The 19999-nt window shown below is 28.7% G+C and overlaps 1 protein-coding gene, 1 long non-coding RNA gene and 1 pseudogene across 5 annotated transcripts; 1 reads left to right on the top strand and 2 right to left on the bottom strand.

Annotated features, from left to right (window-relative positions):
• Positions 1–894: 894 nt before the first annotated feature.
• LOC145755961 (cis,cis-muconate transport protein-like) lies at positions 895–19357 on the bottom strand (annotated as a pseudogene).
• On the bottom strand, positions 2256–11098 carry LOC145755988 (uncharacterized). Of its 3 annotated transcripts, XM_082572206.1 has the most exons (15): positions 10955–11098; positions 9749–9781; positions 9594–9644; positions 9185–9268; positions 8932–9006; positions 8822–8866; positions 8487–8561; positions 8261–8344; positions 6598–7940; positions 6328–6393; positions 5813–5935; positions 5552–5674; positions 5318–5386; positions 3964–4152; positions 2256–3875 (listed from the first exon to the last, which is right to left on the bottom strand). In XM_082572206.1, the coding sequence occupies exons 1-15, from the start codon at positions 10978–10980 to the stop codon at positions 3808–3810; spliced, it is 2454 nt and encodes an 817-aa protein (XP_082428332.1). In that variant the 5' UTR covers positions 10981–11098; the 3' UTR covers positions 2256–3807. The 3 variants fall into 3 exon arrangements, with proteins under 3 accessions (XP_082428332.1, XP_082428334.1, XP_082428335.1); XM_082572208.1 differs by lacking the exon at positions 9185–9268; XM_082572209.1 differs by lacking the exons at positions 2256–3875; positions 3964–4152 and adding an exon at positions 4174–4710.
• LOC145755990 (uncharacterized) lies at positions 11646–14773 on the top strand. 2 transcript variants are annotated; one of them, XR_014284230.1, is made up of 6 exons: positions 11646–12165; positions 12461–12604; positions 13182–13441; positions 13704–13770; positions 13991–14151; positions 14317–14773. It is a non-coding gene; the product is annotated as an uncharacterized LOC145755990 (long non-coding RNA). The 2 variants fall into 2 exon arrangements; XR_014284231.1 differs by lacking the exon at positions 13182–13441.
• Positions 19358–19999: the final 642 nt, after the last annotated feature.

Here is a 19999-nt window from a genome sequence, read left to right as displayed (position 1 = left end):
TCAATTGTAATAAGCCTATTACAATCAATTCTAAGTTCAAGCTAGTTCAATGTCATTGACCGGACACGTACAACAATTATTCTCGTTACAACGGGCGTCAACTTCAAACAATGCACTCTAAAATCGCCCTTAACGAGAATTAGCCACGTAACCTGTACGGAGAAGGCCAGCGGCTTTACAACGAACGAACTTTTATTGCCTTTCGGTTGTGCTATAAATACTGGAACAATTTAAACATTCTTCACCAATCTACCGATAGTTGGTCATCGTTACATCGTCGGGCCAATCTAGCGATAGTTGGCCACCGTCGCATCTCGCAATAACTGGACCTACAAACCGTACTTTAACTTTAACGTCAGTCTAGCAATCTAGCTGATCTTGTAATGTAACTTTAAATCAAACCGTGTAAGTGTTTTGCCGTATTACAATAAAAGTATTACTGTTAACGTCTTGTCGTTTATAACTAAAACTTAAACAAAATACCAAACCAAATATAATCATAATAAAATGAGTCGGTAAACGGAGTCAAGCCAAATTAAACAGTTAAACCGAATAACCAACCAAAATAACTACAACAATAAAATCTAGTAACTCTACATTATAAAGTAAGGGAATACAGAATCTTAAAAGTAACAAAAACTATAAAATTAACATTATTTAAATTTCTGTTTAGTTGATATAAATTAGAAAATAAAAACAGCAAGAATGGCAACAAATAATTTAGGAACTAAAATAACTCACTAGTATAATATTAAAAATAACTTTAAAAAAATTTTGGCAAAAAAATTATAAAAAAAATTTCACTAATAAACATTTAATAAAATTAAAATATTGTCATGATAAAATTTTTTAAATTTATAAATGTTTAACATAATTTAAAAACTTTTTTTTAATTTAAAGTTTCGTTTTATTAACTATCGCTTCACTTTCTTCACAATTATTCTCTTCAATGCTCATGTGCGGTGAACCACGCAGAAGAGAAATTTGAGTCAACAAAAAGAAAAAAGAACCTGAAATTAGAAAAAAGTTTTCGTAAAAACTAAAAAAATAAATTAAACCAGGTTTAAAAATCAAACTATATAAACCAATAAAATATTATTTAAAAAACTTGGCTTTGCTGCATGAGGTCGTGGGTTCGATTCCCACTGCTCTCAAGCTGTAACTTTATTGAGTAAGGTGCTATAAACTCCTGCTAAGCCAGCACTTAATCAGCAGCTTAATTATCGACAATTATAATCTTTATAATATTCCAAACTGGCACAGGCAACTCGAGACTGGGTCGGGGTAACAAATATACCTCCATGTTTAGGTCGTAAAGTCGATCTTCCCACATCGAGGATAAACAGTTATAATGAAAAAAAAAACTTACTAGCCAAGTAAAATCCTGGGTAAACGATGTACAGTGCTTCCCTGAAACCTAAAACTTTGATCATAGGTGGTACTATAAGAGGGGCATTCCCTCCGATATTATTGATCACAAAAATAAACATAGCGATCGCTGTCGCGCGTGACTGGGCATGGTAACTCCATTTGAATTGGCTGGGAAACGAAAATTTCGTTTCGAAAATCGTTTCGCCGAAACAAATTTTGTTTCGCCGAAACGAATTTCGTTTCGAAGAATAAATAATGTTTCGAAATGAAAAAATTGTTTCGAAATTTCGTTTCGAAATTCCCTAGGTGGTACAAAGAGTAAATTTTTTTCCGATTTTCAATTTTTTTCAAACTTGATTTAAAATTATATTTTTATTGTAGTTTAAAAACTTTAAAGTATTTTTTTTAAATTTATATACAGTGGTAAGTAATAAAGCCTAAATAATGTTTATTTTTTATATGATTTTATAGAAAACATTTTAAAATTAAATTTTTATAAAATTTTGATAAAATAATATGTAAAAAATTAAAGTTAAATAAAAAAATGTATATACTGTGAACTTAATAGAAATACATTTTTAACTTATTATGGTTAAATTATTTTGATTGCCTGTTTTTTGTGGCATTTTATATATAGTTGTTATTTATAAATGCTAATTTTTGTATTCATTTATTATTGCTCTTAACCTTTTAAAATACTTATTTTTAGAATCATCATGTTCCTAATTATTAAGCACATTAAAGAAAGTAAATAAAAAACAACAGTTTGCAATTATTGTTAATTTTGTACTTATTTATTAGAATTATCCAGTTCTTAATTATTAAGCACACTGAAAAAAGTAAATAAAAAACAACAGTTTGCAATTATTGTTAACTTTGTACTAATTTATTAGAATTATCAAGTTCCTAATTATCAAGCACACTAAAAAAAGTAAATAAAAAACAACAGTTTGCAGTTATTGGTAATTTTGTACTTATTTATTAGAATTATCAAGTTCCTAATTATCAAGCACACTAAAAAAAGTAAATAAAAAACAACAGTTTGCAGTTATTGGTAATTTTAATGTTTTTGAAAAAAATTAAATTGTTTTTTTTAAGGCCAATTTTTAACCAAAATAAAGGTAATGAGAAATTTTAAAAACCAGAAAGTACACATTATTAACATTTTTATATTTAAAATGATTATGATAAATTTATTTATGATAATGGTTAAAAGCAGTTAGTTAAACAACTATTTATAATAAAATATATGTATAGTCAATAGAGGTAATAAATGGACAGTTAAAATTGGGAGGTAATTAGTGGACACCATTCCCGTTTTTTTTCAGGGTTTTGTGGTTATATTATCTTAATAGTAAGGCTTAAATGATTAGCATTTTTTTTAATTATATTTTCAGAAAAAAATTATGTTGTTTTAAAAATTAAAAAAAAATTTAAATTTTTCGAAATATCTGAATAATTGAATTGACAATATAAACTAAAAATATTCCTAACCATATAAAGCTCAATGTCACACTTATATTTGCATCACAGTTTTAACAATATGCCTCCAAATATTACCTCCACACTATTATGATGAATGGGGGAAATTATTGGATGCATTTTATGAAAATTTTTTTGTTTTTTTTACAATGCAAACTAATCCTACAGTACCTTAAAATAACAGTTATTACAAAAACACTAATTAACATTAACAACACTCAAGGGTTTTAAAAAAAAACAAAGGAACAACTGTTATAAAACTCTTAATTTAAAAATGCCAAGAAAGTATTTGTAACAATATTTACAAAATCAATTATCTAAGGCAAAAAATCATCACGAAAGAGCTTTAAGAAACTTACTTTTTTACAAAAATAAAAGCATCAAAAGAGAAATCCATGTGAATGAATAAAAAAATTATATGTTAGTTTTTTTTTAGTATAAAAAGTTGACAGATAAAGCATATGTAAAACCCGCGAATGTTAGGAAAACATGAACATTAAAAACATAATAAGTGGAGATTATTTGTAGTTTATAACTTTAAAAAAAGAAGTTTAGTCTCCCAGGAGCAGTTTTCCATATTAAAAATATGTTCCACCCATGCATTTATTACAAAAAAAACATTACAGACCCATAAAAAATGAATATGGCCTTATGAAAATTGTAATGAGTATATGTATTTCACGTCGTAAATGAAATTTTCCTTTCTACATATCTATTTTATGTTCTACAAAAAAGCGTCCATTAATTTCCTCCCAGGTGTCCATTAATCACCCCATTTGCAGGGGTAATAATTGAACAAAATATTTGACTTAAAAATTAAAACAAAAAAGTGATGGCCAATTTTATCAAAAACATCCAATAATTACCTCCATTGACTTACTTATACATTGCAAATTTTAGATCATAATTTAGTTTTATTTTTAATACAGACGATTAATTTTTTTTTTTAATAACTTAAAAAAGTTTTCTTTTTTTCTTTGGCGAATAAATCTCGCTATCTGAAAATCTTTTTGTAGGAGAATCTATAACAAAAAACAGTTCATTTTACAAATTTAATCACAGGTATATATTTTAATATATATATTTTAAAAAAATTATTAGTGAACTTACATTTAGTTATAAGACAAGCATCATAAAATCTTCGGTCATGAGGCCACCTTACAAAAAGTTTGTCCTCTACTTTAATATTGTGGAAATCTGCAAGTTTACTTCCATCTATTTTTACGTCACAAGGGCGATAAACATCCAGTTCCAAGTCGTCATCGATGAATTTGACTCTTATAAAGCGTTTAGAGGTATCTATGCAATTAAAATAACAAAATTTACAACCATAAAAAGTAATGTGCAATTTAAACACAAAAAAAATATCATTTTTTTAAAATGACTTTGTTATAATATAGTAGCATCTAAATTTATTATTTAAACTTTAACAGGTTAAACTAACTGTAAACAAATCACATAGGTAGTAAATATTAAAGTGCTTTTTATTCTACAGCAGTATATTAATATTGACTAAGTTATTATTTCTTTGAGTATTAAAATTAATTTATTTCTTATAGTAAAAAAACAGATATAATATATTCATGTCCATTGGCTGCAATACAAATGACAGTTTTAGACATTCCACAACATGGCGACAATTCCACAACAGAAAAAGCTGTTTTCTTAGCGACATTTCAAAGAAACTTGCTGACATTTCAAGCATTAATTATCGCGAAATTTTTTAGTTTGCATATATAACTATCAATTTAACGCCAAAAATGCAGCATTTTGCAAATAACTTACAGGTGCGACATACACAGCAAAATTATAAATGGGGGTGCATGCACCCTCAGACATGTAACATGTCTCCTTGACCTTCAATAAATTTACATTACCATTTATTTTCGGTAATGTAATACTTAACTTTAATAGGAGTCAACCAATCAACCAACCACTGCACATACCCAAAAAAATGAAAATCAAAATAGAATGTAAAAAACTATAAAAATATATATTTACAACTCTAGTTTAAAGGTTTAAAATGCCTAGTTGGATATCATATATTTGTAAAATGTGCACCAAAAAGCAGACATAATTAACAATTTTAATTAATTTAAAATATAAACACTTCACAGATAAACTACATTTTTCAAACTTAACTTCCTTAATTTTTGTAACATTTTTCATAATCGTATAAAAAAATGATTTTAAATCTTTATTTTATTCTGTGTATTAATTCATGACAATAAACTGTCTCTGGTACACAAGTTATTATTCAATTTCTGGTTTAACTATTCTTGTAAATTAACCAAGTAGGCCATAATCTGTCATATCAAATTAAAATAGAGCAGCTAAACTTTACAAAACATTACGCTATGAAAAAATAAAACGCCTATCTTTGTCATATATACAGTTTTCATACAGTTGACAAAATTTGTTTAATGTTTGAATAAGGCATAAACAACAACAAAAATACACTTACCAGATAGAGGATTGTACAGATTATCAATTTTCGTAATTTCGTTTTGTTTTTCCATTTTCTCAAATAATTCTACGGAATATATAAAAGTATAACTGTTTATGGTAATTTTTTAAGGTTAATAATAGTAATGCTGCTGCTTTAGTTAATTGGCTTTTTTGTGGTATTTTTTTACCAGAAATTATTGTTATATTATTTTAATCATACTGCTATTTTTACTCAGTTAGTAACACAAACCTGTTGCTGGTGGTGTAGTTGAACCACAGTACTCCTCTGAGTTATTGCTAGTATTGTCATACAATATGTTATGTAAATTCACTCTTACTTCATTCAAGTTATAACCAACTGTTGTTGTTTCCTCTGCAATAAAAATAATTTATTCTATTTTTAATAAAAATAATGCTTTTATTTTTATAAAATAATAAATTAAAAACCTAGCAAGCAATTTTATTTTTAATCAAAATTTTATTTTTACATATTACGCTACTTATTACAAACCTGTTGCTGGTGGTGTAGTTGAACCACAGTACTCCTCTGAGTTATTGCTAAAATTGTCATACAATATGTTATTTGAATCCACTCTTACTTTATTCAAGTTATAACCAACAGTTGTTGTTTCTTCTGCAATAAAAATAATTTATTTTATTTTTATTAAATATTATATATACAGTGCATTCACCTTAAATTGCAACTAAACAAGGTAGTACTACTCTTATTTTTATAAAATAATAATTATTAACCATTTTTAATAACTTATAAATATTTAAATTAAAAAATTAGCATAATATAAATTAGCCCTATTGATTATAAAAGGCTTTTTTATAATTTTAAACAATAATTTAATTTTATGTTGATTTTGTTCTGTTAAAAGATATTAAAAGCTTAAAATCACATCTTTTACTAATAAACTACAAAATGAATGAAAACAGTTTTTTTAAAAAAAAAACACGCAAAAAAGATTTAGAAATTTGTATAAAGCACATCGTTTAAACAAAAAAAAAACAACAACTTACTTGGAAACGAAGCTCTGGAAGTCGAAGCTGCATTTTTTAGATTTGTATCCTCCATGTCAACAGATTCTTAAAATAAATTGTTTTTAATTATTGAGTTTGATACATTTCGAGGTATTTATCTTTACGGTTTAATTAATAGTAAAATCGTTACATTTTACAATTAGTTTTAAATTGACTATATTAATTTGATTATAAGACACTCTTTTATTAAATCCTTAACTTTACTATTAAAAGATTAGGCTATAAATAATCTTAGAAGTGGTTCTTTACCTTCAGCTATTTTTTCTAAATATACTCTGGCATTTTCTACAATTTGGCCTGGGCTTGTTATGTCATAAAATTTATCTTGTACCTCGACAGAATGACCTTCAGCTCTTGCCACTGCTCTTTGTATTACCTTCGATTTACCACCCACTTCTCTTGTTATTAACTTTCTAGTTTCTGTTACATTGATTCCCTTTCCAAAATAATTTTCAGTGACCTTTTTGTAAATACTATTAAATTGGGATGCAGTCATTTTCTCACCAGTGTTATTGCCAAAAAATGAAGGAAATGCTCTATTAACAAGAGGAATTTTGTTGCAATTTTGCAAGTAGGCCCAAATATGATCAGAAACAGCAATAGCATCCTTATATTCTTTGTGTTTAAATACTATACATGCATGACGTTTTCTTTCTTTTTGATCACTTACTAACACAGAAAAGTTTCCACTACTTGTTTCTTCACAATCTTTAATTTCCGATAACAACATTCCTGTGAAAACACTTGATCTACAGCCTTGTGAGCAAATAATTCTAACAAAAATGTCCCCACACAGTTTTTTAATTTCTTGACAATTAAGGGATCCACATTTTTTATTTCTTAAAGAATTTAGAAACAATTCTTGAGCTTTTATATATTTTATAACAACTTTTCCAGGAAAAGCACATTCAGCAAGTGCTCGACGAGATCTATCTTTAACTAATTTTTCCCTTTTTTCTTTTTTTGGTCGTTGTCGCTGAAGCCATTCCTTAACAAGTTTTAAAAGTTTGGAAACAGAATATTCACGAAACAATTCTTCATACTCAATATCCAAAAAATAAATAAAATTTTTTAACGTTGCTAGATAAGAGTATCTGGTAGAATCTCGGCCATCCTTGCATACTTTTTCATGTAGAGTCTTATAAATTTTTTGTGGTCGTTTTAAGTCGTCCAGACTCGATAGTAGGGTATATATTTGACGTATGTATGTTTGGACTTGAGATTTACTACCGGCATTTCTATGTCCACTTCCCATAGTTAAAAGTGTTGTTTTATAGTTTTCCAAAACATTTTGAAGGTTAATGTTTATTTTGCTTTGAGCAACAACATTTTTGAATTTTTCAGACCCCTTTTTAATGTTTTTATGTTTGTTAAGAACATGACTTTCAATTCCCAGTACTGCAACTTTACAAATGCAACATATATTACCAGTATAATTTTTGTAAAAACCAACTCTATTGCGTTTAGCAAACGAATCATACATAAAATCTTTTTTATCAATATCTTTGTGTTTTTTTCGATGATGAGTCACATTAACAAAATTTTGCCCACAGTGAGGACATTCCCTTATTTTTCTAGTTGCAGTTTTAAATCTAGTTTAAAAAAAGATTTTATGTGTTTTATATTTTAGTATTAAAATGTATCACAAAACACTTCTACAAAAAGTTTAAATAGGCTATATCAGTGGTTTTTAAACATCAAGCAGCTCTCTCTCACTAAAAATTAAAAAAATCCTGTCTTTCCAATTTTTAATATCTAGAAGTAGTTGTAATTGTGTGTACTTTATGATAATAACCAATATAACAAAACCCCATTATTAAAAAGACAGTTACCCTACTATATAACAGTTTTTTAAGAAAAAAATACTAGTTTAAACATAATAGATATACCCAAAACTAAAAAATTTACAAACCTATTGGACTGTGAGGAAGAACTTTCACTATTACATAATTCTTTCTTAAGTTTTTTTTTAGAATTTATTAATTGATAACAATACCTGAAAAAAATAATTAATTCGTTTTAAACTTCATTTAATAAAATGTAATGGAAGTACAAAAAACTAAAAAATCATTAAATATTTAATTTAGTATAAGTTACTTTTCACTGAAATTATTATAAAATTGTGAATTAATAAATACCTTTCATCATCAGATGAACATTCAATACAGGATAAATCATTGCCATTATAGTTATTCCTTTTTAACTTGTAAGATCTACATGGAAATAAAATGCCTTTTATCATTAAAAGAAGAATATTTTAAACATAAAAAATACTTAACAAAACATATCCCTGGAAAAAAATGTTACTTTACTGAACATAGTGGGATATGTAGTTAAATTATTTAAATTATAAAATAGTTCAATTTTTTTCACTTAGTTTACCAATAAATAACCTTTTTTTATAACAAAACTTATTTAGAACAAACTAAGTATTAATATAATTCAAAAAAATAAAAATTATTTTTCAACAAACCGCAACGAAGACTCAATATCACTACTGGAACTGCTTGATGATGACCTAAACCACCACGATTACTATTAATTTCATTTTTTACTTTTTAAATATATCATCGTTTAACTCACCTAACAGAAGATCTTTTTTTACTGACTAAAGTATGAGAAAAGCGCTTTTTTTTTCTTCGTTTCTTGTATTGGTACCTAGTAGATTCAAAAAGCTAAGTTTATTTTTTGTAAATTCTTCTTTTGTCTTAAAAACACAACAAATAAATTTTTTATATTGAAAATAATTATATATTAATCAATGTATATATACTCCATTCTCAAACAGCAATATGCTTATTTGGGTGTTTTTAGAAAATTTAGTAATTACTATTACATTTCCCTTGCAGAATCATGTACAGAGCTTTCACTATTTGATGAAGATTTCCAACATTGATTTTTATGTTTTAGTTTTTTATGCCTGGTGAAAACAATGTATCTACTTTACAAAAATAAGATAACACAAAAGAATAACTAAAAAGTAGATATATATATAACTTTGTAAACAACCCAAGTTTATATTTAAGTTATTGCAAATAATTTTTTTTTTGTAAGGTAAGCATGCACAAAAAAAGTTATCATGCTGTAATAGGCGTTTTAATATAGATTTTGACTTAAGTGCAGTCGGTATTAAATATTAATTAGAACAACTAAAAAAATATTACAGTCAAGTAGCCTATCTAAATTTTAGTAAGAACAGCCATAAATTAATGCAATTATTGGCAAATAAATAAATTGTGACTAACTGGATAAATTTTTGTTCATTATCAGTATTTGAATCACTTGAAGAAATACCTCTGAAACAAAAATGCATACTTGTACAAATTGACATTTTGATAAAACATTACAAATAATTTTAATATTAACGAATGTCTTAATATTGTTCTCATATTTATCGAACCTTGAAAAAAATGTTTTTCTTGAATGTGTCTTTCTAAAAAATAAATAACACTGTTTCATTAAAATTATCGATAACAAACACTAAAATATATCGGTATATATTTCGATCCGTACTTAGGTCGATGCGCACAAGGCGATCTGTACTCGGGTTCAAGTCCATTCGTACTTGCATTGCGTCACCCTTTATATAATTCAGGCGCATATACATGCCGAATCGGTTTATTTAAAGTGTTTTATCTTAGTAGAAATGTGCGATAAGTACTTATATATGTCGTACTTAGTATTGTTAATAAATTTTAATACAATTTAAGTGAACAAGTGTACCAAAAAGTCAGGCCACAGAATTTGGCGTATGGCCAATAAGTATGCTTACACCATTTTAATCTACAAAAAAATAATGATTAAAAGGAAATCTTGTTATTAAAATATATGGTGTTATTTGTTTTTTGTTATGTTTATGAATTGTAAAAAGTTTTACCTTGAAATTATGTATTTATGCTTAAAACAAGACTATTAATACACAAAGTTTTTTTTTATGTAACAAAAAAGTGTTCGCTGGTATGTTATAAAAGCTAATCACCGTGACAATAATTTAAAATGAATAAGGTCAACTGATAAAAATTCCGATTACACGTCAAAGCTATTACCCTTATCTTACGTCTTGGTTGCGATAATGGTTAAAAGCAGCTGACAAAAAAGATGTAAACAACACAATAATTTATCACTAGAAACGTTGAAAAACACATTTACTAAAGCATATATCCAACATTTATTCGGTAAAAAATAGAAATAGATTATAACTAGCAACATATCATATTTACAAATAACGTAAAAAAGACCGAGTTTGGATCGCCCGTTGATACAAAGGTTTGCGTAGCGGTCCAAAAGGCAAAAAATCACCGCAAAAAAAAAATTGCCGTTGTTTCGAGTACAGACCGCTTTGGTGACATAAACCGGGGTATGGATCGACTGGCAATCACTTATAATGCCTGTAACATTTACATCCAATTCAGTCAATCAGTTAAAAAATAAATTAATAAAAATAAAGTTTAATGACAAACAGAGTTTTAGCACTTAAAATTGCACAATACAATAAAATTCTGAGTTATATAGGACTCGATGGACTAGTAAGATAGTACAAATCGTGCCTTATAAAACAGTCAGACAGTAAGAGTAGTCAAAACAAAAAGAAAATAAAAAACATTACCTTCCAAAATTCGTTTCCTTATTCATTTTTGATTATATTAGTTCAGTCAACTATAAATAATAACCTAATTTATTACCAAAAACTGAAATAATTCTTAGCAATTATTAAAAAAATAGTTCATAATCGCTCTGTCGTTGGTCAGTCTGTCAGTTGGTAAAAAGTATGCATCGCAAAAAAAATTCACAAAACTTGTTACTAAACGTTAGGGGGCGCAATTTTAAAATAATTTTTAATCAAATTTATTTTGATTCCGATTAAATTAAATTGACTTTATTACTTTTTGTATGCCTTAGTTGTATATATTATTCGAAAGAGAGTAAAAAAGTGTTAGATAAACTAACCCTTATTTGGTTTTGACTCTCTTTTTTATTTTTTTACATAAGATCGTAATAATAAAGCCTGCTTGTTTTTTTGCCGCGTGATTTCGCACATCTACATTCATGTTATAATAATTTCATTTAAATTGTCAAAAATGATTACTAAGTAATAAAATCCGTTTTTGTTTGTATAAAACAAAATTATTTCTAAAAACAATTTCGAAATTTAAAACACAGTTTACTCTTTAAAACAAATTTTGTTTCTCGAAACAATTTTGGAAACGAAATTCGTTTCGGAAACACTTTTCGAAACAAATTTTGTTTCTCGAAACAATTTTGGAAACGAAATTCGTTTCGAGAAACAAATTTTGTTTCAAAAAAAATATCGTTTCGAAAATTGTTTCGTGAAACAAAATTCGTTTCGAGAAACAAATTTTGTTTCGAAAATTGTTTCAGAAACAAACTTTGTTTCAAAAAGTAATTGTGTTCAAAATTTTTGGTAACTGTAGCCTATCTTATAAGCCAGCTTATAGTTCTTTTAAATAATTTATTAAGTGTTTAACTTTAACTTAAAAAAATATATACAATATTTAAATTAAAAACAGTTAAAAGTTAAAAGCCCTCTTTTAAACAATTTTAGCTATGTTAAGTTGTTACTTGATAAGTCTTGCCGACAACAGTCAGACAGTATAAACTTGAATAAATTTTTTTTGGACAATTCTTATACTGGTACTTCATTTACTAAATAAAATTTTAATATGCAGCAGTCAGACGGTAAACAATCTGGCGTAGTAAATGTCTAACTGTATTTTCAAGAATAGTTTTGTAAATTTCTTCTCTGACTGTCTGAACAAAATAAATGGTAAAATGTTAACAGGAAACATGGAAAAAAAGGTAATGCCCAGTTTATACCGGTACCTATAAACTATACAGGTTTGAATGGATTGTATATTAAATGGTTAGCGAATGGACCGAATCGATCAAATGGATCGATCCATTCGGTTCATTTGCTATCCATTTGTTATACATTTGATCCATTTGGTCCATTCGATCCTGTATAGCTTATAAATACCCAGTTTATACTAGTTTTTGACATTTAATTTTTAACAATCTTGTTACTTTAATTTGTTTTTGACAGTCTTAACAACATAAGACCTTAGCAAGGTAATATATATGTTATATATTTCAGGAACACTTATGCTAAAAGAAAAAGGTTTTCCAAAAAAGATACAGTAACTGAGATACACCATTTCTTAGAGTTTTTGGTGATTTAAAAACCAAATTTAAAAATCGACAAACCTTGTGATGAAGTATTTTTTTCTTGTTCTATACGGTATGTTGATTTTATTTTTATAGATAGAACCAACATATAAATCAATAGATTAAGATGTATATATATGATATTTAATTAAAAAATAAAAATTTATCTACTCAATGACATGTTTAAAATAAACAATATAGGCCTATATAATATATACATTTTGTTGAAAGAATTGGAATCACATCTAGTTTATAGTTAGAAAGAAGTCATAGAATTGTAAACTATAAGAACTTAGCATTTAAACAATTCACTGCTATTGCAAGCATTTTGACCAAACTTTTGTGGGGTCTTGTTTGTTAAATTTTTATTTTCATGATATTTGCAGATTTTCTTGCTAGGTAACATTTTCGTTTACTAACGACATATGCCTATAATTAACAAACTTTTTAATTTAGCTCTCTACGTATTAGCTGTCTCCATATTGTAAATGCTAAATTGTTTTTTTACAAAATAAGTTAAAATGAAAATAGTGTTATATAGGCTTAAATAGGAACAGTGGTAATTGAAAAATTAGTTCGGAAGAATAAAAAGGTCAACAAGCGCATTATATGAGGAAATTATGCATTTCAATTATCATTTTTTTTTGCAGAAAAGACGTCACGACCCCTGTGTGCTACATTTTAATTTGCCCATTTCTAAAGTAAATTTAATTTGCAATCGAATGATGGTGATGGTTAGACTTTGGCACAAAAGAGATTTAATATCTTACAAGAACATTATATGTTAGGCAGGTTTTGGATAAAAATTTTGCAACTCTGTGCAAGCCTAATTGTTTACAACCGAGCCATTTGCATTTTCTTCATATAATACTTCTGTTGTCTCCTTAAACCCTTTTGTGTCAACCTGTAGGTAGCATCATTTAATTGCTAGTTTTTCTACATTTTAAGTACGATCATTTGTTTTATATTTAGTTTAGGCTTTTAACATCTTAGCATACATTATAATTACCTCACCAAAGCAGTTTGTGACATCATTTAAAAAAACACTCTGAACTTTTTACATGGTGTCGCTATTTTTCAAGATATAAAAATTTGATTTTGTTATTAATATAATTAAATTCATATTATTAAGTTATTTTAACAAGATTTATTAAAATAAAATTTATTTTTAGGAATAAGTTTACACTCTCAATAATAATCTTTAAAATGCTGTGTTGAGCTGAAGACCTTTAATTTAAGGTAAGTTGTTTAATTTTACTGATTGTTGGAACTGAGAAAGTAAATATAGCGAATTTATATTTGTTGTTTATTAAAATATGTTGCCACAGTCATTAAGCGAAAAAACTCAACAATATTAAATGCTAAAAACAAATAATAAATGAAAAAGTGTTTGTTAATTAGTAATATTTTAATTGCATGTTATGAAATGATAATTTAAATTAACATTATTATGGTTTAGAATCTTCAAATACCAAACAAATTGTTATTGTCAGTAATATTAAATTTTTGCTTCTAAATTCTCTGGCTGGTTTACGGCTTTCCAAAATTCTCTCTTATGGGGAAATACTTATGGAGAAATTGTCTTGTCAGGATTACGGCTCTCCTAAATTCTCTACTATGGTAAACGACTCGTTGTTTTGTCTAGAGCCGGACAACATGAACCTTAACATTCTGTATTTTGCTTTTTAATTTTTTTTTCCATATTTTATTTTTCAACTAAATCTAGTTTTAAATTGCTATGGTGTTTAGTACAAAATTTTAAAATTTTTGTTTCACCTTATTTAGATTATTCTACTGAAAGACTTCATTGTGGTCAATTTTAAGAAATATGAAAACTGGAATTAAAAAAAAAAACTGCTTAATTTTATTAAAATGTTTTTAATGTTAAGCTTCTATTAAGTGCTGGATTTTAATTATTTTTTTGAATGTTAAACTTAAATTAGTTATAACTTATTCAAATTTACCAACTGTATTGTACCACGATATAATTTTGTATTAAAAAGTGTTAATTTTTAAATGGAAACAAAATTTATAAAATACAACTTTATTTTCGTTAATGCTTATGATTTTTTTTTCTTAATGACAAGCTATGTGCTATGTTAACATTTTAAAAATGTGTATGTTAAGTGTGATTTTGTACCAATTTCACCAACTGTAATTTAATGTTCTCGTATTTACCAACTGTTATTTCACCAAAAACTTTTGACATAAAATAAAACAAAGGTGCATTAAACGAAGATGTTAGGCACGAAAAGGTACATAACCTGATTTTAGATTGTGTATTGCACCAGTATGTGGTGTGTTCACTAAGGTAATTTTAATGTATTTATAAATAAATGCCATTAATGGTAAATTCATCAGGCAATTTGCGTTTATAAATTATTTCCCGTTCCTTCCCTCATTTTCCAGTTCTTTTATTTTCCGTTCCTTCATTTTCTCGTTTCCTCATTTTCCGGTTCCTTCATTTTACCGCTCCTTCATTTTCCGTTCCTTTATTTACCGGTTCCTTCATTTTCCGTTTCCTTCATTTTACCGTTCCCTCATTTTCCCGATCTTTTATTTTCCAGTTCTTTCATTTTTCGGTTCCTTCATTTTCCCGTTCCCTCATTTTTCGGTTCCTTCATTTTCCCGTTCCCTCATTTTTCGGTTCCTTCATTTTCCCGCTCCTTTATTTTCCGTTCCTTTGTTTACTTGGTCCTTTATTTTCTGTTCCTTCATTTTTCGCGTCCCCCTTTTATCGTAGGCAGCTTTTTTTAGTTCCTTCATTTCCGGTCCCTTTATTTTACCATTCACTTAAATTTCTCGTTCCCATTGTAATTACATAAAATACTACAAAGTTTAAAAATGGTCCTCTACTGCCACCTTACCACTAGAAAATGCAAATTTTGCTCGAAACAAAATTTTTTTTTCTCGAAACGATTTTTGTTTTTCGAAACGATTTTTGATTTTTGCCATGTATATGGGCAGGAAAGAACTCAACCAAAACAGTGAACAAAACTCCGAACCACATTTCCGCTGTGTTTTAAATCAAATTTGATTACAATAAAGTTATCTCGAAACTGGGTCGGGGTAACTGTTCTCTTAAAAAAATATGAAACTATTTACCGAATAAATAAGCTCCAAAGAGCGAAATAAAAGCATAAGGCGGAAAAAGTAAAGAGTTCCCGCCGCTAGAGGGCAGGCTATTGCTTAACTAACGACCAAAACCCACAATCTTGTTCGGACACCTAAAAAAATTAGATTTAAAATTAAAACCCCCAAAAAAATGAAATATTTCTAAATACAAATCTACAAAATTTTTGTTATATTAATAATACTGTCAATTTACACATAATAGGACATTTATATTAACCCCCTTATACCCTATCCCTTCTCCGAAAATAAAATTGTTTTATTGTACTTATTTATCTTTAACGTGGGAAGGTCGAATGCACAACTTAAACATAGAGTAACGTCACTTACCCCGACCCGGTCTCAAGTTGACAGTTTGGGATATTATAATTGCTCAATAATTAAGCTGCTGATTAAGTGCTGGCTCAGCAGAAGTTAATATCGTTTATAGCGCCTTACTTAAGGGATCTACAGCATGGAAGCAGTGGGGATCGAACAACGGAACTTATGTAGTAAAGACAAGGGTTTTGACCACTACACCATGCTGCCAACCTTCAATTTATGTCAAAATTTTCAGATAATGCCGTTTTCGAAAACTATTTTAGGAAAATGTCCATTTAGTAAAATCGATTTTTAATAATATGATCAAAATAAAGATTACCGTATTTAGAAGCGAGTAAATCGGACAAAATTCCACCAGTGATTATCCCAATCGTTCCACCAACGATGGAAGTTAAACTCATCCACAACCCCACCTCTGTGCCGGGGTAATATTGATCAAAATATAACTGACTGTTGTAAGACCAACAAAAACTTGCTGAAAATATTAAAATTTGATTTAGATTTTGTTATCCTCGATGTGGGAAGGTCGACTTCATGACCTGAACATAGATGAATATTTGTTACCCCGACCCAGTCTCGAGTTGCCTGTGGCAGTTTGAGAGCAGAAATAAAATTTATAGCCAGGTTTATAAATAGCTTAGTTAAAAATATAGTTTGCAAAATAGGCCAAATAACTTTTAAACATTTCTCCAAAAAAATAGGAAATTTTACGGCAAACTTAAAAAATACAATTCTTATAATGAAAACGGCAGCATGGTGTAGTGGTAAGAACACTTGCTACACCACACATAAGGTCGTGAGTTCAATCCCCACTGCTCTTATGCTGTAGCACCCTTACGTAAGGTGTTATAAACGGTGTGAACACCTGCTGAGCCAACACTTATCAGCAGATTAATTATCGGACAAATATATTGAATAATATCCCAAACTGCCAAAGTCAACTCTATGTTTAGGTCGTGAGATCGATCGAATTACAGAAAACAGGTTCATTTATTAAACATTTTATCAAAAGTATTAAATACCAAAGTCTGTCTCATATTTGTTATTCTCTTCAGCTTGTTCTATAATTTTACGTTCTGGTTCTTTGACAGAGAAATATAAAATAATCGCCATAATTATGCCTGGAGCTCCAGCTATAAAGTAACACCAACGCCAGCTCTAAGAAAAAATTAACAAAAAATTAGTTAAAAATTAATTTAAAAAAAGTTAAATCAATTTTGTTTTTTTGGGGGTTGATTTAATAAAAAACCCTAAAAATAAATTGTTCAAAAATAGGGGTGCTACATCATGACAGCAGTTGAGATCGAACCCAGGTCCTTATGTAGTAAAGCCAAGTGTTCTGACTACTACACCATGCTGCCGGTCAAAAATATTTAAAAATTTTTTACCATTCCAAGAATGTTGGCGTCAGTTACATAATTTCTAACAGCAAATGCCAAACCATATCCAAAATAAATCCCAAAGTTGAAAAAACTCATCGCAAAAGCTCGAACTTTCTGTGAGAAAATGTCGGCCACCAAACTTGAGGTAAGAGGAGTACAGGCCGACTCTCTGGGAAAAAAAGTTTTAGGTTTTTAAGAGAATTTATTATACATACAAAAAAATTGATATTATTAAGGTTTGTTAAAACTCTATAGCATAAGAGCAGTGGGAATTGAACACAGAACCTCATGTAGTGATGCCAAGTGCTCTTACCACTACACCATGCTTCACCCACAAATTTAGTTAAAAATATTAACTGGTACAAAAAACTTTTTTTTTTAAATATTTTTTTACTGAAACAAACTTTAAACTCACCCTGCCCCAAAACCAACTCTCAGCAAAGCTAACAACCAATAAGTGTCGGCAAATCCGGTGGTGAAAGTCATTACTGAGTAAAAGAAAACACTTGCAGATAATATCTGGATTCTAAACAATAAAATAAAAAGAGTTTTATAAAAGTTAATTCAAAATTTAAATATTAAAAAGCAAAATAAATAAAACAAATTTTTAAAAGATTTTAGGTTTGCATAGAAAATGGAGTTACTGACATTTTACCAAAAACTATATGCCAAAACCACCATTTTACTAACAAGAACACATTTTCTATTAACTCTCTTTTACTTCAAAAAAAGTTTATAAAAAAAATTTATCCCCACAGCCCTCATGCTGTAGCGCCCTTAAGTAAGGCGCTATAAACAGTATGAACTCCTGCTGAGCCAGCACTTAATTAGCAGCTTAATTATCGGCTTATTGTAATTTATAATATCCCAAACTGTTGAAGGCAACTTGATACGGAGTCAGAGTAAATGATGTTATTCTATGTTTAGGTCGTGAAGTTGACCTTTCCACATTGAAGATAAATAAATATAAAAAATAGTCGGTAATCAACCTGTTATATTTATCGCCAACAATTCCCATTACAACTCCCGTAACAGTAAAAATGGCAATAAACATTGGACCAGCAAGAACTTGGTATTCTATTCCCTGGCCTGAGTAATTTCATTCACAATATATCGTTCCATTCAATCCCATCTAAAAATTAAGAATATTAATAATTTACTTTGTTAGTTAGCATGTTGTAGCATCTTTGAGTAAGACCTAAGGTCCTGAATTTAATTCCCACTGCTGGCATTTTGTAGCATTCGTGTAAGGCCTGAGATCCTGGGTTTGATTCCCACTGCTGGCATGTTGTATCATCCTTGAGTAAGACCTGATATCCTGGGTTTGATTCCGACTGCTGGCATGTTGTAGCATCCTTAAGTCAGACCTGAGATCCTGGGTTTGATTCCTACTGCTGGCATGTTGTAGCATCCTTAAGTCAGACCTGAGATCCTGGGTTTGATTCCTACTGCTGGCATGTTGTAGCATTTTTAAGTAAGGCCTGAGATGTTGGGTTTGATTCTCACTGCTGACATATTGTAGCATCGTTAGGTAAGACCTAAGGTTCTTGGTTTGATTCCCACTACTGGCATGTTGTAGCATCGTTAGTTAAGATCCTGGGTTTGATTCTCACTGCTTAAGGAAATATCGACTTTATCTTGCAGTAAAATACAAAATTTCTGTTCCATCCCACATTCTGCAAATTTTTGTTAACGTTTACCTTTAGTATTGTCTAATATAGATCTAAGAAAATAAAATAATATTAGCATGCAAAATTAACAACTACTCACTGTGTTGAATTCTTCACATCTCCGCATTTTGTGTTTGACAGTTTTTCAACATTTATGTCCAAGGTCAAACAAGCCATGTCTCCAAAATGAACGTCCTGTGCCATTTCCTTTGAGGTGACACCGATCATAAAATGACCCAACTCCCCAAACCCATAACACAACATTAGGATTGTTATACAATACCAATGATACATGGGCTCCCCTTTAAATGTTTTAACCATTTTCAAATTGTTTTCCTAATGTTAAAGTAAACTGAATTTAAATTCTGTTAAACTATATTTTTACATTTATTAATTAGCGATATGGAAAGGTCAACTTAACAACTTAAAAAAAGCTGCTGGTTAAGTGCTGGCTCAGCAGAAGTTCATACGGTTTATAGCGCCTTACTTAAGAGCGCTACAGCATGGAAGCAATGAGGATCGAACCCAGGACCTCATGTAGTGAAGCCAAGTGTTCTGACCACTACACCATGCTGCCATTATTACAGTATATATAATTTTCAAATTTGATACATAAAAATTGGGATCTCTATTAGTTTCGCACGCCCTACATAAACAGGGTGTGTAACCGAAATACGGCACATGTAATTAAACAAAGAGGTTGCATAAATTAAACCCTTACCATAACCCTCACATATTCAGTTTACCCATTAACACATCTGACTCGTAAAGCAGACTAAGTTATACTCATTAAAACATATTTCAACTAATTTTTAATGTCTGGTTGAACAATTGTCATACTTAGGTTATAACGCCCTGTTAAATTCGGGAGTGTGAAAGTAATAGAGATCCAAAAATTGTTCGTTATTTGTTTAAATTTTAATAAAATAATAAAAACATTATTCAGCAAAAAAGATTTAATTT

Source organism: Corella eumyota, chromosome 6 (assembly GCF_963082875.1).
Source record: "Corella eumyota chromosome 6, kaCorEumy4.1, whole genome shotgun sequence".
Taxonomy (NCBI): Eukaryota; Metazoa; Chordata; class Ascidiacea; order Phlebobranchia; family Corellidae; genus Corella; species Corella eumyota.
This window is presented reverse-complemented; position numbering and strand designations above follow the sequence as displayed.

Coding starts and splice junctions, on each gene's coding strand:
- LOC145755988 (XM_082572206.1), bottom strand. CDS start 10,980: ATGAATAAGGAAACGAATTTTGGAAG. Junction 9,782..10,954: donor AAGGAAACGAATTTTGGAAG/GTAATGTTTTTT, acceptor TTTATTTTTTAG/AAAGACACATTCAAGAAAAA. Junction 9,269..9,593: donor AATGAACAAAAATTTATCCA/GTTAGTCACAAT, acceptor TGTTTTCACCAG/GCATAAAAAACTAAAACATA.